This window comes from Sinocyclocheilus rhinocerous, unplaced genomic scaffold (genome assembly GCF_001515625.1).
Source record: "Sinocyclocheilus rhinocerous isolate Xijiao unplaced genomic scaffold, SAMN03320098_v1.1 scaffold921, whole genome shotgun sequence".
In the NCBI taxonomy this organism is placed as follows: Eukaryota; Metazoa; Chordata; class Actinopteri; order Cypriniformes; family Cyprinidae; genus Sinocyclocheilus; species Sinocyclocheilus rhinocerous.
The window spans coordinates 631,756-647,369 of NW_015640057.1; the positions used below are offsets into that span (position 1 = coordinate 631,756).

The 15,614-nt window shown below is 41.3% G+C and overlaps 2 protein-coding genes across 2 annotated transcripts in view; both read right to left on the minus strand.

Annotated features, from left to right (window-relative positions):
• kif21a (kinesin family member 21A) overlaps positions 1–3,175 on the minus strand; it is a 60,152-nt gene extending 56,977 nt beyond the window's left edge. Inside the window, exon 1 of the mRNA XM_016568444.1 lies at positions 3,000–3,175. Coding sequence (XP_016423930.1) covers positions 3,000–3,043 — 44 coding nt within the window. The 5' untranslated portion in view covers positions 3,044–3,175. The remainder of the gene's footprint in view (positions 1–2,999) is intronic.
• A 2,447-nt stretch (positions 3,176–5,622) lies between these two features.
• LOC107752466 (proton myo-inositol cotransporter-like) overlaps positions 5,623–15,614 on the minus strand; it is an 18,361-nt gene continuing 8,369 nt past the window's right edge. Inside the window, exons 9-11 of the mRNA XM_016568445.1 lie at positions 10,057–10,175; positions 9,822–9,974; positions 5,623–6,269 (exon numbers count right to left, since the gene is read on the minus strand). Of these exons, the coding sequence (XP_016423931.1) occupies positions 6,055–6,269; positions 9,822–9,974; positions 10,057–10,175 (487 nt within the window). The 3' untranslated portion in view covers positions 5,623–6,054. The remainder of the gene's footprint in view (positions 6,270–9,821; positions 9,975–10,056; positions 10,176–15,614) is intronic.

Here is a 15,614-nt window from a genome sequence, read left to right on the forward strand (position 1 = left end):
AAGTTGTAGAAGTGCTGTTAGCTGAAAGTCAGTGACTTCTCTTATAAAACGGCATTTTTTCCCGGTGTAAACTAAAAATAGTTCAATCCAAAAGTATTGTTTAGTGTAAAACAGGTTGAAGATTAGCAGATAGGCTTTCGATTCATTAAATGGTGAGCCGTTTCCTCTAAAAAGCTGTTTATTCAGCGTAGTGAAGCCTCTCCTCCATTGACATCCATTCAAACAAAATGGCCTCTGGTCTGCTTTCCGTTAGCATTAGCCATTACGCTTTTTTGGCTAAAGGTTGCAGGCTTGCCTTCTAGTGGCTTTGGTAGGTATGGTCACATTTCCTGTTTAGCGATATTTCGTCATTTCAATAGGAACGGGCACAATCAGAAGATTTGTGTGAGGACAACATAGTCCCACACACAGATTTTGCGCAAGCAAATTTGCAGAAAGCTGGTTTTTAACATGACTTCTGTGCGAGCGGTGCTACATGTATCTTTTTTTTTTTGGCCTGAGAAAACTAGCTGAATTTTTGCTAATGTGACCACACCTTGTCAAGAAATAAAGTTATTAAAAATTAACGTCTTAGTCCAAAACATAGGTTGCATCTGAAACCACTTACTCTCTTCAGAATAAGCAATTACTTAACAACCAAAAAACATATGTCCTATATAGTATAAATGTGTGTATTTGTTGCTGGAAACTTTGCATGGTTAGGCACTGTGTTTTACCAAATTTACCAAATGCATATCATTTAGCATATAATTATAATAATGGATAGTATATAAAGTGTTGGGAAGGTTACTCTGGAAATGCAACTGGTTACAGACTACAAGTTACCCTATTTAAAATGTAAAAAGTAAATGTAAAAACGATTTCAATTACTTAACTAATTACAATGGATTACATTTGTAAATTCCTAATGAATGTTTTTAACTGTTAATCATTCTGAAACATTTACAGTAGAGCTCAACACTGCTTACTGTCAGACTTTCAAAATCCTTCATCGCTTCAATTAAGATCATAATTATTACATTTTAAAGCACAGCCACCACAAAATCAGACTTTAGCAGCGCCTTTTACTTTGAGATCGTTCTGAGGTTAAATACAGATTTAAAAACATAAGATATAGTTTAATAGCTATGATACTGTTTTTGAAATCAAATCTTTGCATAGCTACGACAGCAAACACTGGCATCTAACAATGCCTTGGGGGGAAAAAAACAATTATCTTAAAAAATAAAGCATATACATAAATAGCAAATAAAACAAATATCAAATAAGCATATGTCCTAAACTGAATTTGAGCAAAATTTGCGTTGAGAACTTTTCGAAATCACGTGGATTTGTAGAAGTTGTAGAAGTGCTGTTAGCTGAAAGTCAGTGACTTCTCTTATAAAACGGCATTTTTTCCCGGTGTAAACTAAAAATAGTTCAATCCAAAAGTATTGTTTAGTGTAAAACAGGTTGAAGATTAGCAGATAGGCTTTCGATTCATTAAATGGTGAGCCGTTTCCTCTAAAAAGCTGTTTATTCAGCGTAGTGAAGCCTCTCCTCCATTGACATCCATTCAAACAAAATGGCCTCTGGTCTGCTTTCCGTTAGCATTAGCCATTACGCTTTTTTGGCTAAAGGTTGCAGGCTTGCCTTCTAGTGGCTTTGGTAAAGTGTCCATCCATATCTGCCAGAAGTAGTAGGTCATCCTTTTTGTCAACTGTTTTTTTTTGTTTGTTTGTTTTTTTGAAAACTATAAATTCAGACATGCTACTTTTTTGGCATACAGATTTTCGCATACTTAATAGTAGGGAAGTATTAGATCTCGGACTGCGACAGCTTTCCAGCTTATTTTTCTCGTAAGAACGGGTGCGGTCATTTGTAAATTTAATGTGTCTGGCCATCCCGGTCTCATCCGCTTCCAGCTATTTGTTTTTAGCTGGATTTTGCTGCTTGATGATGCAAACTGGTCTGTCTTATGGTGCGTTCAAGTCATGTCGGATAGATTGTATTTACGAGTTGAACGCACATGAACGCCACCACAAAGTCGTTATTACGAGTGGGAAACTCGACATTTTCTTTAAGCCCCGAGTTTCCGAGTTGGGGGCGTGTCAATGAGAAACATGGCGGAATCGATGGATGCAACGTCTGTAGTTGACGGTAAATTTTTGTTTAAATTGATAATTTTTATGAAGTTTTTATGCGATACAGATTAAAGTGGCTTCATAAATTACTTTTTAAAAATATTAAAAACGCAAAACACACCTGATGCGAATTCTTTGCTCTTCATTTTCTATAAGCAGAGTTAACAGACCCTGTTGTATTTTCTTGTAATTTATTAAAAGAAGGTACACCGCCATCTTGTGCCGACTAAACTGACTTGAACGCACCTGACTCGTAAGTACGAACGTCCCAGGAGGACTTGAACTAGACTTGTGCCAGTATTCGGTAATGCGATATATCACGGTCTGTATTATGACAGCACTTAAAAAAAAAACTAAATTTCAATATCGTGATAATACCGCATACCGTGATAAAAGCATTAGCAATTAATCGCAACATGAAAATTTGTTACCGGCATATCCCTAACTTGAACGCAGCATTACTTCCGCGTTGAAAAATAAGGTGGAAATCTGACGTTGCTCCTGTTTGCCCCGCCCACTCAGAAATCTCATTGGTCCAAAATCACGCAACAATATAACTATGCATAACACATGAAATATCCTGATTGTCTGTCTCGTAGCGCAGCTTTGGCAACATAGACAAATAAATTATTTGTTGCTGGAAACTTTCCATTGCTACATGGTGTTAGGACACGGTGTTACATTAATAAGAAATGACATTTTATGGATTTAGCTAATGTTGCATGTAATTATTATAATGAAGTAGTGGAAACAAATCCTATGTTTTCCCCTGTTTCTATTGATTCCAAATGTAAGGCGCATTTGTGCATTGGCTGCAGCAGGTGACAGCGCATGAAAGCACATCATCAGTAACGCACACTAGAGCTCGTGCCCTACCTGAGCGCCACGCGCACTGCGCTCTCGTCCTGTCCGCTTGACATGATTAGATCTGCATCGAGAGCTCGATCCTGGAAGTGCGCAGCAGTGCTCGGCTCATACACGCATCAGCTCTGCCATACCCAGGGCTTTGATGTGCATGCACCCGCTACAGCAGCGATGCATTGCGATCACGCGAGATCATTCGCTCGAATCCCGAGCGCGTCCCGACCTCATCTGATCTTCACGCTCGCTTCATGAAGACCCAGCCGCAATGCGTCACCAAGCCACGCCTCCCCCAAGACCCCTGGAGGGTGACGTCACCACACGCATGCAAATCAGTCTGTTCAGCTTGATATCAGGAGAGACATAATAGCTGTAGGCTCTAGATATTCCAGATTACTCCATATTGTGGGATATATCTGTAGAGATGCACTGATATGCTTCAGACATTTCAGTTAAATTTATTTTGAACCTTTATCTTATTTGGTAGTATTATTAATTATATTTAATATATTTATCATGTAACTGAATTTGTTTTGTTGATATATATATATATATATATAGTATTATTAGTATTGAACAGTAGAGATTATTGGTATGTCATTTATTTATTTTATTATTTTATATAAATAAACATGTAAATACATGTAAATATTTTCAAAATATATACTGTTTGTGTGTGTATTTATATATACATAATAAATATACACCGTATACACATATATTATGCAAACAAAAGCTTTTATTTTGGATGTGATTAATCGCGATTAATCGTTTGACAGCAAATATACATATTTATGCATAAAAAATAATTCCAGCACTTAAAGCCTTTATATATAATGCTTCTTAAAGGTATTCTTAATGTATGTTGTAATGCATTATATCTTTTCATAAATCATTGTAACCAAAGTTAAAATGCATTATGATATTTAAAGGTTTGTGTGTTATGTGTTTTAATGCATTATACTTTTTAAAAGTGTAGCAATGAATAGATAAGTATTATAATTTATCATAACTGTGGATACAATTATTCATGAAATCATAAAATGTATTATAAGGATCATTACATAAAGCATAAACTGTTACCAAATAAAAATATCATATATACCATAAAAAAACATATTCTGTACATTAGCATTATGTGTTTTGTGCTCATGCTGTATCTGATGCAGTGGTGTTGTGCGCTCTCGTGTGGTAATGCTTTGATTTTCATCACATCTGTTTTCGAAGCATTCCAACATTACGATAAAATAGCACTGGTTTATTTCATCTGCATTGAAATATTAACTTAAGCACATGTTTTTCAGGCCGATGGGAAAATCTTTCCACAGTAAGGGGGTCTGGGGCAGTGTACTGTAGTAAAAACAGTTTCCTTCAACTCAATGCACTTCAGCTGGAATTGAGTGTGAGAGCATAACAGTGCAGCTAACAGAGGTGAAACAGTTCAGCACTGGAGCTCGAGTGTCTTGACCTCCTGCCAAACTGCAGTGTCCAGTTACTCGCTCTCACATTACCCGAGCGGCCCACAGCAGAGGCACACACTCAAGTACAGTATACAGGACACTTTCTACCAGTGTACAGTGCACTTCAGTGTCCCCTCACCTTTGAGACACACTAGAGACACTAACCCAGTGTTGGTTGTGAGAAAACCAATGCACTTACGCACACACACACAGGATGATTGTTCTTCTCTTGCTTCCTAATCTAGTACACATGGCATTGCATATTACGAATGACTGTTTGACGAAGCACTTTTGTGAGTCACTTTGGATAAAAGTGCCTGCTAAATGTATAAATGTAAACATAAAATAAGCCTAGTGTGAAAACATTGGTCATTTTAAGCAAATTAAATAAAATCTAATAAAACAGATTTTCACAAAATATTTTGTATGAGAAGTTGGTGGGTCAGTGCTCTGCTCTGGGCTAAATGAGGGGTACAGAGGTCAAAGAGGGTCGGATCGGGACAGGACTGAACAGGTTTCAGCCTGACGGAGCCGAGACCACCAAACTCTACAAGAGACTGACACAACCAGCTTAAGAACCATTCAGAAACATTTATTCATCTGAAAATGTACAAATACAGCATTTATCAGCAGCAACTTCAACTTCATAGAGTCTTCTCAGGAACAATAGTTAAAGGGTTAGTTCACCCAAAAATGAAAATGCTGTCATTAATTACTCACCCTCGTGTTGTTCCAAACCCGTAAGACCTTCGTTCATCTTCGGAGCACAATTTAAGATATTTTTGATGAAATCTGAGAGCTCTCTGACCCGCCCATAGACAGCAAGGTAACTACCAAGATATTCAAGGTCCAGAAAAGTACCAAGATGATCGACAAAGTAGTCCGTGTGACATCAGTGGTTCAACTGTAAAGTTACGAAGCTACAAGAAAACTTTTTTGCGCAAAGAAAACAAAAATAACGACTTTATTCCGCATTTTCGTCTCACTTTGGACGCGTGTTCACGACAGTATCATGACGGACTACTTTGTCGATCATCTTGGTACTTTTCTGGACCTTGAACGTGGTAGTTACCTTGCTGTCTATGGGAGGGTCAGAGAGCCCTCAGATTTCATCAAAAATATCTTAATTTGTGTTCCGAAGATGGACGAAGGTCTTACGGGTTTGGAACAACACGAGGGTGAGTAATTAATGACAGAGTTTAAATTTTTAGGTGAACTAACCCTTTAAATATTGAAATGGCTAAACTGCCTCAATGATTGACTGTGAGTATCGTGTCTTTCGGTTTATATTGAGAACCCCAGAAGCAAAAGTAACAAATTAATCTAATTTGATGCATGTACCAAAACCTACTTTTGAAACCCAGAAGAAAAAAGAAGAACTGTATAGAAACTTTTGATTTGAAACAATTAAGTGTGAAACAAATTTCAATAAATACAAAGAAACAGCACGTAACACACTGAATTAAACACAACTAGTGCTGTCAAACAATTAATTAATCGCATCCATTATTGACACAATTGCGGTTTTAAAACATGAGTCAACTTGAACGTTGAATCTCTGGAATGGCAACCACAGCATCCCTCACACCATGAATCATCTTCATCAGTGTCTATTCATCATCAGTAACGTCTTCATCAGAGCGGCAGTTTCCTCCGTTTACCCGGATGTAATGAACGCTCTGACTGCCGCCGGCTCCACAGCTGCACAGCTGTCTCCCGAACAGAGACTCCATCTCCTCCAGACGCAGACCCTTGGTCTCCGGCAGACAGCCCACCACAAACACAAAGCCCAGCAGAGCCAGACCGGAGTACAGGAAGAACGCACCTGGACAAAGGAGACATTCACACTGAAATAAATAGAAAATAATCTCATCTATAAACACATTTCAGCAATAGTCCCCATACAAGTATAGATCACATTCTGTTTATTTATTAGATGATTGTTAAATTGTGGTGTTTGCTAAGTCAATAACCTGGCTGGTCTTAGCTGGTTTAAGCTGGAAATAGCTGGTTGGTCAGCTTGTCTCCCAGCCTGGCCAGCTAAAGAAATGGTCAAAACCCTCTAAAACCAGCCTGCAAACCAGTTATGACCAGGCTGGAAGTCCAGCTAAAACCAGCTTAGCCTGGTTTTTCAGCTTAGGCTTTTTTCCCCTGCAGGGAAGCATCATTACTAAAATTAGAGTAAGTGATATGAACAAACCCCTAAACCTATGTATTAAACTTTGGCGAGTACAGCATCATTTGTGCTATGGCTATAAATTATCCATGAACAACCACCTAAAACACCCCAGCAACCCCAAAACAACACCCTATTAACCACTCAGAACACCCAAGGAACCACTCTGAACTATTTAATAACTGCATAGTAGCTCACAAAAAACACTCAAAACACCTTAGTAACAATTCAGCCAGAAAAGCCTAACTACCTAGCAACCGTAGAGCAACATGCTAGCAACCACTCAAACACCCCATTCAAGAGCATAGCAACTACTCAAAATATCCTAATTGAATTAAATGACAACAAGCTTAAAGCACTTTAGTAACCAGAACCACCCACCTAGAATGACACAAATGCTACTATAGCAACCACACAGAAACACCTTATCAATCACTATGAACATGCAATGAACCACCCAAAACAAAAACACCTAGAACTAAAACTCTAAAAACTGCATAGCAATGTACATAAAACTTGCAGAACACCTAATAAACCATTTAAGTAGAACAAACAAGCACCAACATAGCAAGTCCCAAGCTACTGCAAAGCACAATCACCTGAACACCATCAATGGCGTAGCAACTACCCAGAACAACCTAACAGCTGAATGACAACATACTTAAAAACACATGAGCCCCAAAGCAACTCTAGCAACAACCCGAACACTGAAGCAGCTGCATAGCAACACCGTATCAACCACTCAGATCAACCAAGAAACCACAGAACAACTAGAACACCCTAGCAATTGCAAAGCAAGCAAGCAACCACCTGAACACATTATCAACAGCATAGCAACTACTCAAAACCACCTAGCAACTGCATGACAACAACTTTAGCAATGCCCAACCCCAAAGCAACACCCTAGCAACCAGCCAAACACTCTAGCAACCACATTATAGCAACACACGACCAACCACTCAGAGCACCCAAGCAACAATCCAGAACAACCTAGAAAACTGCATGGCAGCATACACGTAACACCTTAGCAACCACCTAACTATAACACCCTAGCAACCGCAAAGCAACATGCTAGCTATCCCCCAAACAATCATCAACTGCATAGCAACTACCCAGAACAACCTAGCAACTGCATGACAACATGTTAAACACTCAGAACACCTTAATAACCTTAAAAGTGCCTGACAAACACACAGGACACCCTAGCAACGACAAAATAATGCCCTAGCAACCTCCCAAGCCAACCCAGCAACCACATAACAACATACATTCAAGCAACCCTAACAATGCCCTGGAAACCACACAGAATAGCCAAGCAACCACCCAGAACAATTTAAAAACTGCATAACAGCACACCAAAAAAAAAACTCAAAACACCTTAGTAACAACTCGGCTAGAATAGCCTAGCAACTCCCCTAGCAACTACAGAGCAACCAAAAAAACTGCATAGCAACATATACCTAACACCTTAACAACCGCCGTGCAACCACATAATTCCCTAGCAACTGCAATGCGACCCAGAACCAGAACAACCTAGTAGCTGTATAACAACATGTTTATAAACACTCAGAACATCTTAACAACCTTATAAATTCCATGACAAACACAAAGGACACCCTAGCAAATACAAAATAATGCTCTAGCACCAACAGCACCCAAGCCACCACCCAAACCAACCCAGCAACCACATAATAACACACATTCAAGCAACACTAGCAATGCCCTGGAAACCACACAAAACATCCAAGCTACAACCTAGAACAATATAGAAAACTGCATATAAACATACACCAAACACGTTAGCAACCAACCCAACAACAACACCCTAGCAACCACATAACAACTCCCTAGCAACTGCAAAGCAACATGCAATAAACACCTGAACATAGGCCTGGGGCCCGTTCTTCGTACGTCGCTAACTCAGTTAGCTGGATTTCATCGTTGACGATTTGGCATGATCTTGGATTGTTTGGTTCTTTGAAGCTCATCCCGGAGTTGCTGTCATAGCAACAGGTCCGTAAGCTTAAACCTGCTCGGGAGCAGGCTTATTTCATGTAATCAGGATTAGATTGCATCTTTTTAAGCAGAATTGATACTTAAAATCTGTCCGTTACCAACGCTACTTTATTACAAGAGTACCCTACTAATCCAGGGACAATAATTTAAAATAATAATCATTTAAAAATTAATTTAAAGATAATATAATAATGTTGTGTAGTCTTTAATACTATAGACACAGCCAGTTTTACTCACTGAAAGATTTATTCGTCATAAAATTATTACTTCATAATTGTATTCGAGTCTTACACACATGCTATACAGATAATGTAGAGTTGTGCATTAATTTGAGTGGTGACAGCTATTATGGGAGTGGCTTGTAGTTAAAACAGTTTAAACTTTTAGAAAACACATCACGAATTTGTGGAGGTTTATTCCTTTTCACTGCATCTCATATGTTTTTAAATGTAATCTGTGTGAATGGTGCTTCGGCTCTTTGGATTAAGCAATGCATAAATACATGATGCTGTTTTGTTCATAATTGTTAATACAATTTACGAAATTATATTATTACGAGTTAATTTAGACGTAATCCACATTTTTATAGAGGTACTTCCTTGCGTTGACAATTTAAATGCGCTGCATTATTTTGCTCATTGCGCCCTCCTGTGGCCTCGGGAGACAATTAGACCTATACAATAAAGACCTATTTAATCTGCATATAAAACATTAGAAATTAGATATTTGTTTAATTTTTATTGTGTTTGTTAAAACAAAAATATTGTTATTTATAAATACAGTGGTTAAATAAAAAATAAAAAAATTCTATTGCTTTTTGTTTTAAAAAAGGTTATAAAAAATTTCAATAATTATCGATACCGAACGATATGAAACATTATATCGTTGATAAATTTTTTAGCTATATCGCCCAGCCCTACCTGAACACCCATCAACTGCATAGCAACTACCCAGAACAACCTAGCAACTGCATGATAACATACTTAAAAAGAACCACCTAACTAGAACACCAACTGTAAAACAACCCTCTAGCAACCACCCAAACACCCCATCAACTGCACAGCTACCCAGAACAACCTAGCAACTGCATAGCAACCACCTAGTGATTTTAGCTGCTGATGGAATCTGTATAGCACATAAACACTGTTATGGTGTTCAGGGTTGTGTGTGTGTACTGTGATGTACCGTAGTATGTCAGGTACTGGGCCACATGGAGGAAGGTCAGAGACACAAGGACGTTACAGATCCAGTTGACCCCGGCAGAGCAGGCGTTCCCTGTGCTCCGAGCCCACAGCGGATAGATCTCAGAGTTCACCGTCCACGGCATAGGACCCATACCTGCTCCAACACACAACCTGACATCAGGCTTTATGATCATTAACGGCTACTTTAAGCTCCAATGAACTGAGAAAACTCTCACCTGGAGCAAAGGCGGCCAGATACAGAACGAGACCCAGCAGAACAATCCAGGAGTAAGATGTTGGGCAGTAGTTAAAGGCCCAGAATACACCTGCACTCTCCTGCGTGCCATTGGAACACCTCAATAAGACAAGACTTAATCAAACTTTTAGGTTAACATTTACATTTAGCAAACATTTTTAATAAATCATTTGCAAAGAAGTGCACTGTAGCATACTTTTAAAAATAGTAAAAAAAAAAAAAAATGCTAAAGTATGGAAATTGACACCTAGCTGTTGAAATGGGCACTGCAGTGCAAATTCAAAATACTGGAGAGAGTTGTTTCTCCCGCCACCTCCTCCTCAGACTCAACACTCACGAGGGTTGCCAGATTGAAGACACGTTACAGGAATGAGCGCATATGACAATGGAAGGCAACGAACCTTTGTTCGTTTGCTGGCTTCCATGGCTACAATATGCTGTGTTTCCCGCCAACTGGCAACCCGGGGTGTCTAAATATTATTGAGTAAATTGACATACAGACCAAAAAATTCCATACAGAGCCTTTAAATGCAATTAGCTGAACTTAAGAGTGTTTTTACCTATAATTGTACTTTTGTAATGATGAAATAAATAAATGTAATTTCAAAACTGTACTTTAAAGCATGACAAAATATTATAAAAACAGTGATTTAACTTTTACTTTACAGAGCAGGTCATATGGGTTTTCGAAAAATATTTGTTTTGCTTTTTGTAACGTAGCTATCCTTCAATGTAAACAGTCTGCAAAGTTGTTAATCAAAAAAGTGCATGATAAATAAAGATATTGTCTCTCAAAAGAAAGAATTGACTCTGAACTGCCTTAACGAGTCGTCATATTTTCGAATCTTCTACCTGTTACCGATATATGTCACTAGGTAACACATTTGCATAATACCCGCCTTGTTGTGTGCTCGTCATTTTACCGAGGACTGCTTCTCTAATCTTGCCGATTTCAACGCGGGATTTGCTAAACGCTTGTCCATGAAAGATAAGTCCGTACCTATTACTTATTAAGTCCGTACTTATATAAGATTATATTGGATTGTTTATATTCGAATTCTTGATATCAGCAATTAAATTTCAACTAGTAAAAAATATTATTCTTGATATCAAGAATGTATATCCTGGGAATGGCAATAGGCAAGCCGTTTTGACTTTTATTCATTCGCAGGATATGAATTCTTGATATCAACAATTCAATTTTCACTAGTTAAAATGCTAATTCTTGATATCAGGAATTAGATTTGTACTAGTAACAATTGTAATTTTTGATATCAACAATTCAATTTTCACTAGTAAAAATGTCAGCTTTGTATTTCTTACTAGTAGAAATATAATTTTTGATATCAAATTACATTTTTACTAGTAAAAAATGTGAATTGATATCAAGAATTCATTGTCACTAGTTGAAATGTTAATTCTTGATAGCAATTCAATTGTAGACATCTGTACTAGAAACCATGTGATAACTGATATCAAAAATACTAGTGTGACTAGTAAGAATTGTATTTCTGATATGTGAAATTGTAAATTCTTAAACTAGTAAGAAATCAATTCTTGATATCAACAATTAAATTTGAATGGCAGCCTATGGTGACAATAATTTGCATTTTAACTAGTGAAAATTGAATTGTTGATATCAAGAATTAACATTGTTACTAGTGGAAATGTAATTCCTGATATCAAAAATAGCCATTGTTACTAGTAGAAATCCAATTCCTGATATCAAGAATTAACATTTTAACTAGTGAAAATTGAATTGTTGATATCAAGAATTCATATCCTGTGAAGGAATAAAAGTCAAAACGGCTTGCCATGCACCTCCGAACCACAACCTGTAAGTACGATTGATACGTTATGTGTAGATTTTCAACTGAGTGCTCAAAATATCAAGTTCCCTTCCGAGGGAACTTCGAACTGTGTCCTCTAGAGGTCGCTATTGGGAATGCCTTCAGCGTGACCGGTGTCTGAAGCATACATCTAAACACGACAATAACATTGGCAGTCGACAGCCTGTGACGTCATCACCACAGAATAAAAGGGCGCCGGAAGAACACGTCATCCTCTTCTTCATCGTCAAGGACAGTTTTGTTTGAAGCGTGCATTTCCGGTAAAAAACAATTACACTTCTTTACCATGGCGAGCACTAGTACGGCGTTTAAGAAGTGTGTGGATCCGTGTCCTCGTTATTTGACACCTGATGACACACACAATCTTTGCGTCTTTTGTTTGGGCGAAGAGCATGAGCGCAATGTCCTCGAGGGGGCAGTTTGCGTGCACTGTGAGCATTTTCCTATGAAAAAGCTCCACTCTCGTTTGTCTCTCTTTTCGAGGAAAGAGGGACAGCCATCCACTCCCCATGGTTCAGGACCCTCCGCTGCTGAGGCACGGAGGAAAATGAGCTCGTGGGGATCGCAGGTGGACTTGGCTGATGAGTTGAAAAAGGGTCTTTCCCTTTCTTGCTCATCAGTCACGGACGAGAGTGAGCTGCTGGACGACGATGCTATCTCTCTTACATCGTCTGATCCAGCGGCTAGTGCTCTGCTGGCTCCAAGCCAGGATGAGCAGGAGATGTCAGATGAGGACGAAGAAGTTGAGACTGAGTCCTCCCAATCCTTCTGCCCCTCGTATGATGAGCTGCTTGAGGTTATGGATCGCGCCACGGCGAGGCTTGACTTGCCGCGGAAGCGGGCCAAGAAGGTGATGCCTCGAGGCCGCCTCGATGAGCGTTTTCTTTCTAGCTGAGTTGAAAAAGGGTCTTTCCCTTTCTTGCTCATCAGTCACGGACGAGAGTGAGCTGCTGGACGACGATGCTATCTCTCTTACATCGTCTGATCCAGCGGCTAGTGCTCTGCTGACTCAAAGCCAGGATGAGCAGGAGATATCAGATGACGACGAAGAAGTTGAGATTGAGTCCTCCCAATCCTCCTGCCCCACGTATGATGAGCTGCTTGAGGTTATGGATCGCGCCACGGCGAGGCTTGACTTGCCGCGGAAGCGGGCCAAGAAGGTGATGCCTCGAGGCCGCCTCGATGAGCGTTTTCTTTCTAGCCATAGCCCTCCAGCTCAGGTGAGCCTTCTATTTCTTCCCGATCTCCATGTGGTCGAGAAGTTTAAGGAGGCCAAGATGCGATCGGCTCCCTTTAAATCCTTCATTCCACGAAGGACCAGGATCAAGGAAGGTCTTTGATCTAAGGATCAAAGGTGGGCTCAGAAGACTAGTGTCGCAACTCACGCCCCTCCCCCGCCTGCAGGGTAGGGCTCAAAAGGGGCGTGGGTCAAAGGGTGACAGGCAAGATTTGAGGGAGGTGATCCAGACTAGGCATTCTCAACGCTCTCGTCTGGACCAGAGTAAAACCTGAGCCATCTACTCACCTCCCTCTGAGAGTATTTACATCTGCTCTCATCTCTGGACCAGAAACCTGAGCCATCTACTCACCTCCCTCTGAGAGTATTTACATCTGCTCTCATCTTCCTCCCCTTAATTCCCCTAAAAAGCTTCCCTCCTAACTGAGGTTAGGTAGGAGGCTCCTGCACTTGCATTGCAGTCTCTTATGCTGGACCTATGAGCTTTTGGCTAGTTTCTATGTCTCATAGAACTACCTACTGATGGTCCGGACCCCAGTGCTCTTCGGACTTCGCCTCCAGCCTATATCCATGAGCCTGAGTCATGCGCGGGAGCCATGGTTGGTGAGTACGATCCATTTCATCTACTCTATTGCTAGTTTTTGTGTATTCAATACTAGCCTTTCTCGGCAGCGCTACTCGGACCCGTTCTGTTTTCGGACTTTTTAGGTTTGACCCCCCCCTGCTAAGTCAGAACCTCCTGCTGTTGACTGATTATAGTGAGGGTTTCACCCATCGGTACTGGATCCAGGCTGGTGATAGCCCTCATCTTCGGATTCTGCGGAAGCCTCCCAGCGTCAGGTCCCCAGTATAACATTGCAACCTCAGGACCTGTGGGTCCTCCTCGCAGCATGCTCCCTATCCTCTGGCCAGGGTGCGCTACTTATCTCTCACCCTGAGGGGTCTCCTGAGATTTCTTTCCTTAACCATCATGCACATTCTCTGAGCTAGAGCTCCTCTCGCTGAGGCGTTGAGTGGCTCAACACTCCTTAATTCCACTCTGCAGTTTGAAAGACGGTCAGGCCCACGGGTCCTCCCTGTCACACTGCCCTTATGGTCGAACCAGTAATCGCTCTGGTTATACGGGACCCACGCTCTCTATCGAGATGAGACTGTGTCCAGCTGCACCAGCTGACTGTCTCTTATTGGGCCCTGCTGGGTTAACCCTTCTAATCTAGCGCCGCCTTCTGGGCGAGCTGAGAAGTGCTCCCCTCACTGTGAGGGTTAGCTATGAGTTGCTCCCAGTATGTGCTGTAAGGGCCCGCGTGAGCTTGAGAGCCGAAAGCGCTGCTCCCGAAAACTCCATTTGCAACGAAACTGAGTTGTTAGGCCCGTCTCTGTCGCCTCCTTGGTCAGTTGCCTCTATCTTGGGACCCTGTTGTTCCCTGTAGAAGTGTGTGATCCCCTTCTAGCAGGATCCCATTTCGGATGTCCCATTTGCGATCTATCTGCTCCCCGGACATGGCTGTGCTCCCCTCTTGCGGGAGGGTCCTTTTGAGCTCGCCGGTCCTGGGCAGACTGTCTGAGTCCTCCTCTCGACTTGAGAGCTAGGTCCTCTGACGCTGGGCTATTGATCGCTTCGGTCGAGCTGGGTTCTGCTCTCTCCTCGCTAGGGGTTGAACCCTCCAATCTTGAGCTCCATGGCAGTGACATCAGGTAGTTGGGCCGCTTGCTGCCTCCCTGATAAGCTGCCTCTATTTGGGTCAAGCCAGGCAGTGCTCTCCTCACCTCGGAGGATTGTCTTTGAGCCTGCCGCTCCTGATTGAGCGTCGGAGGACTTTTCTCTTCGAGTTCTCCACTCGTTTGAGCTCCATTGAGTATCAGCCTCAGGTTGGGTAGGCCTCTCTAGTTTGGTTTTTTAGACACCTGGACGTATCCCCTTACAGGAATCTCTTTCTTCTGATTCGAAGCCTTGAGCTCTGCCCTAGGCCTGGGCTTCCCAGCCCAGCCTTTAACAGGTAAGTTATTTTAGGGTATGCAGCTCAGGCCCTTGGCCGGAGGGGATAATGTCACTGACAGCCGTCAAGGCGTCCTTGGGGCAACTCCCATGGCTATGGTAGAGTTGGTACTTATTGCTCACCGTGGTTTCTGGCATGCACTCCCCTCAGCATGCCGGCATGGGTATACCGTTCCCCATAGCGACCTCTAGAGGACGCAGTTCGAAGTTCCCTCGGAAGGGAACGTCTCAGGTTACGTATGTAACCATGGTTCCCTGAGAAGGGAACGAGACACTGCGTCCTGTAGTTCCCTTGCCATGCTTCGAATGCAAGCTTCAGACGAAGAAGCAGATGACGTGTTCTCTCGGCGCCCTTTTATACTGTGGTCACGCCGGTTGATGACGTCACAGGCTGTCGCCGGCCAATGTTATTGTCGTGTTTAGATGTATGCTTCAGACACCGGTCACACTGAAGG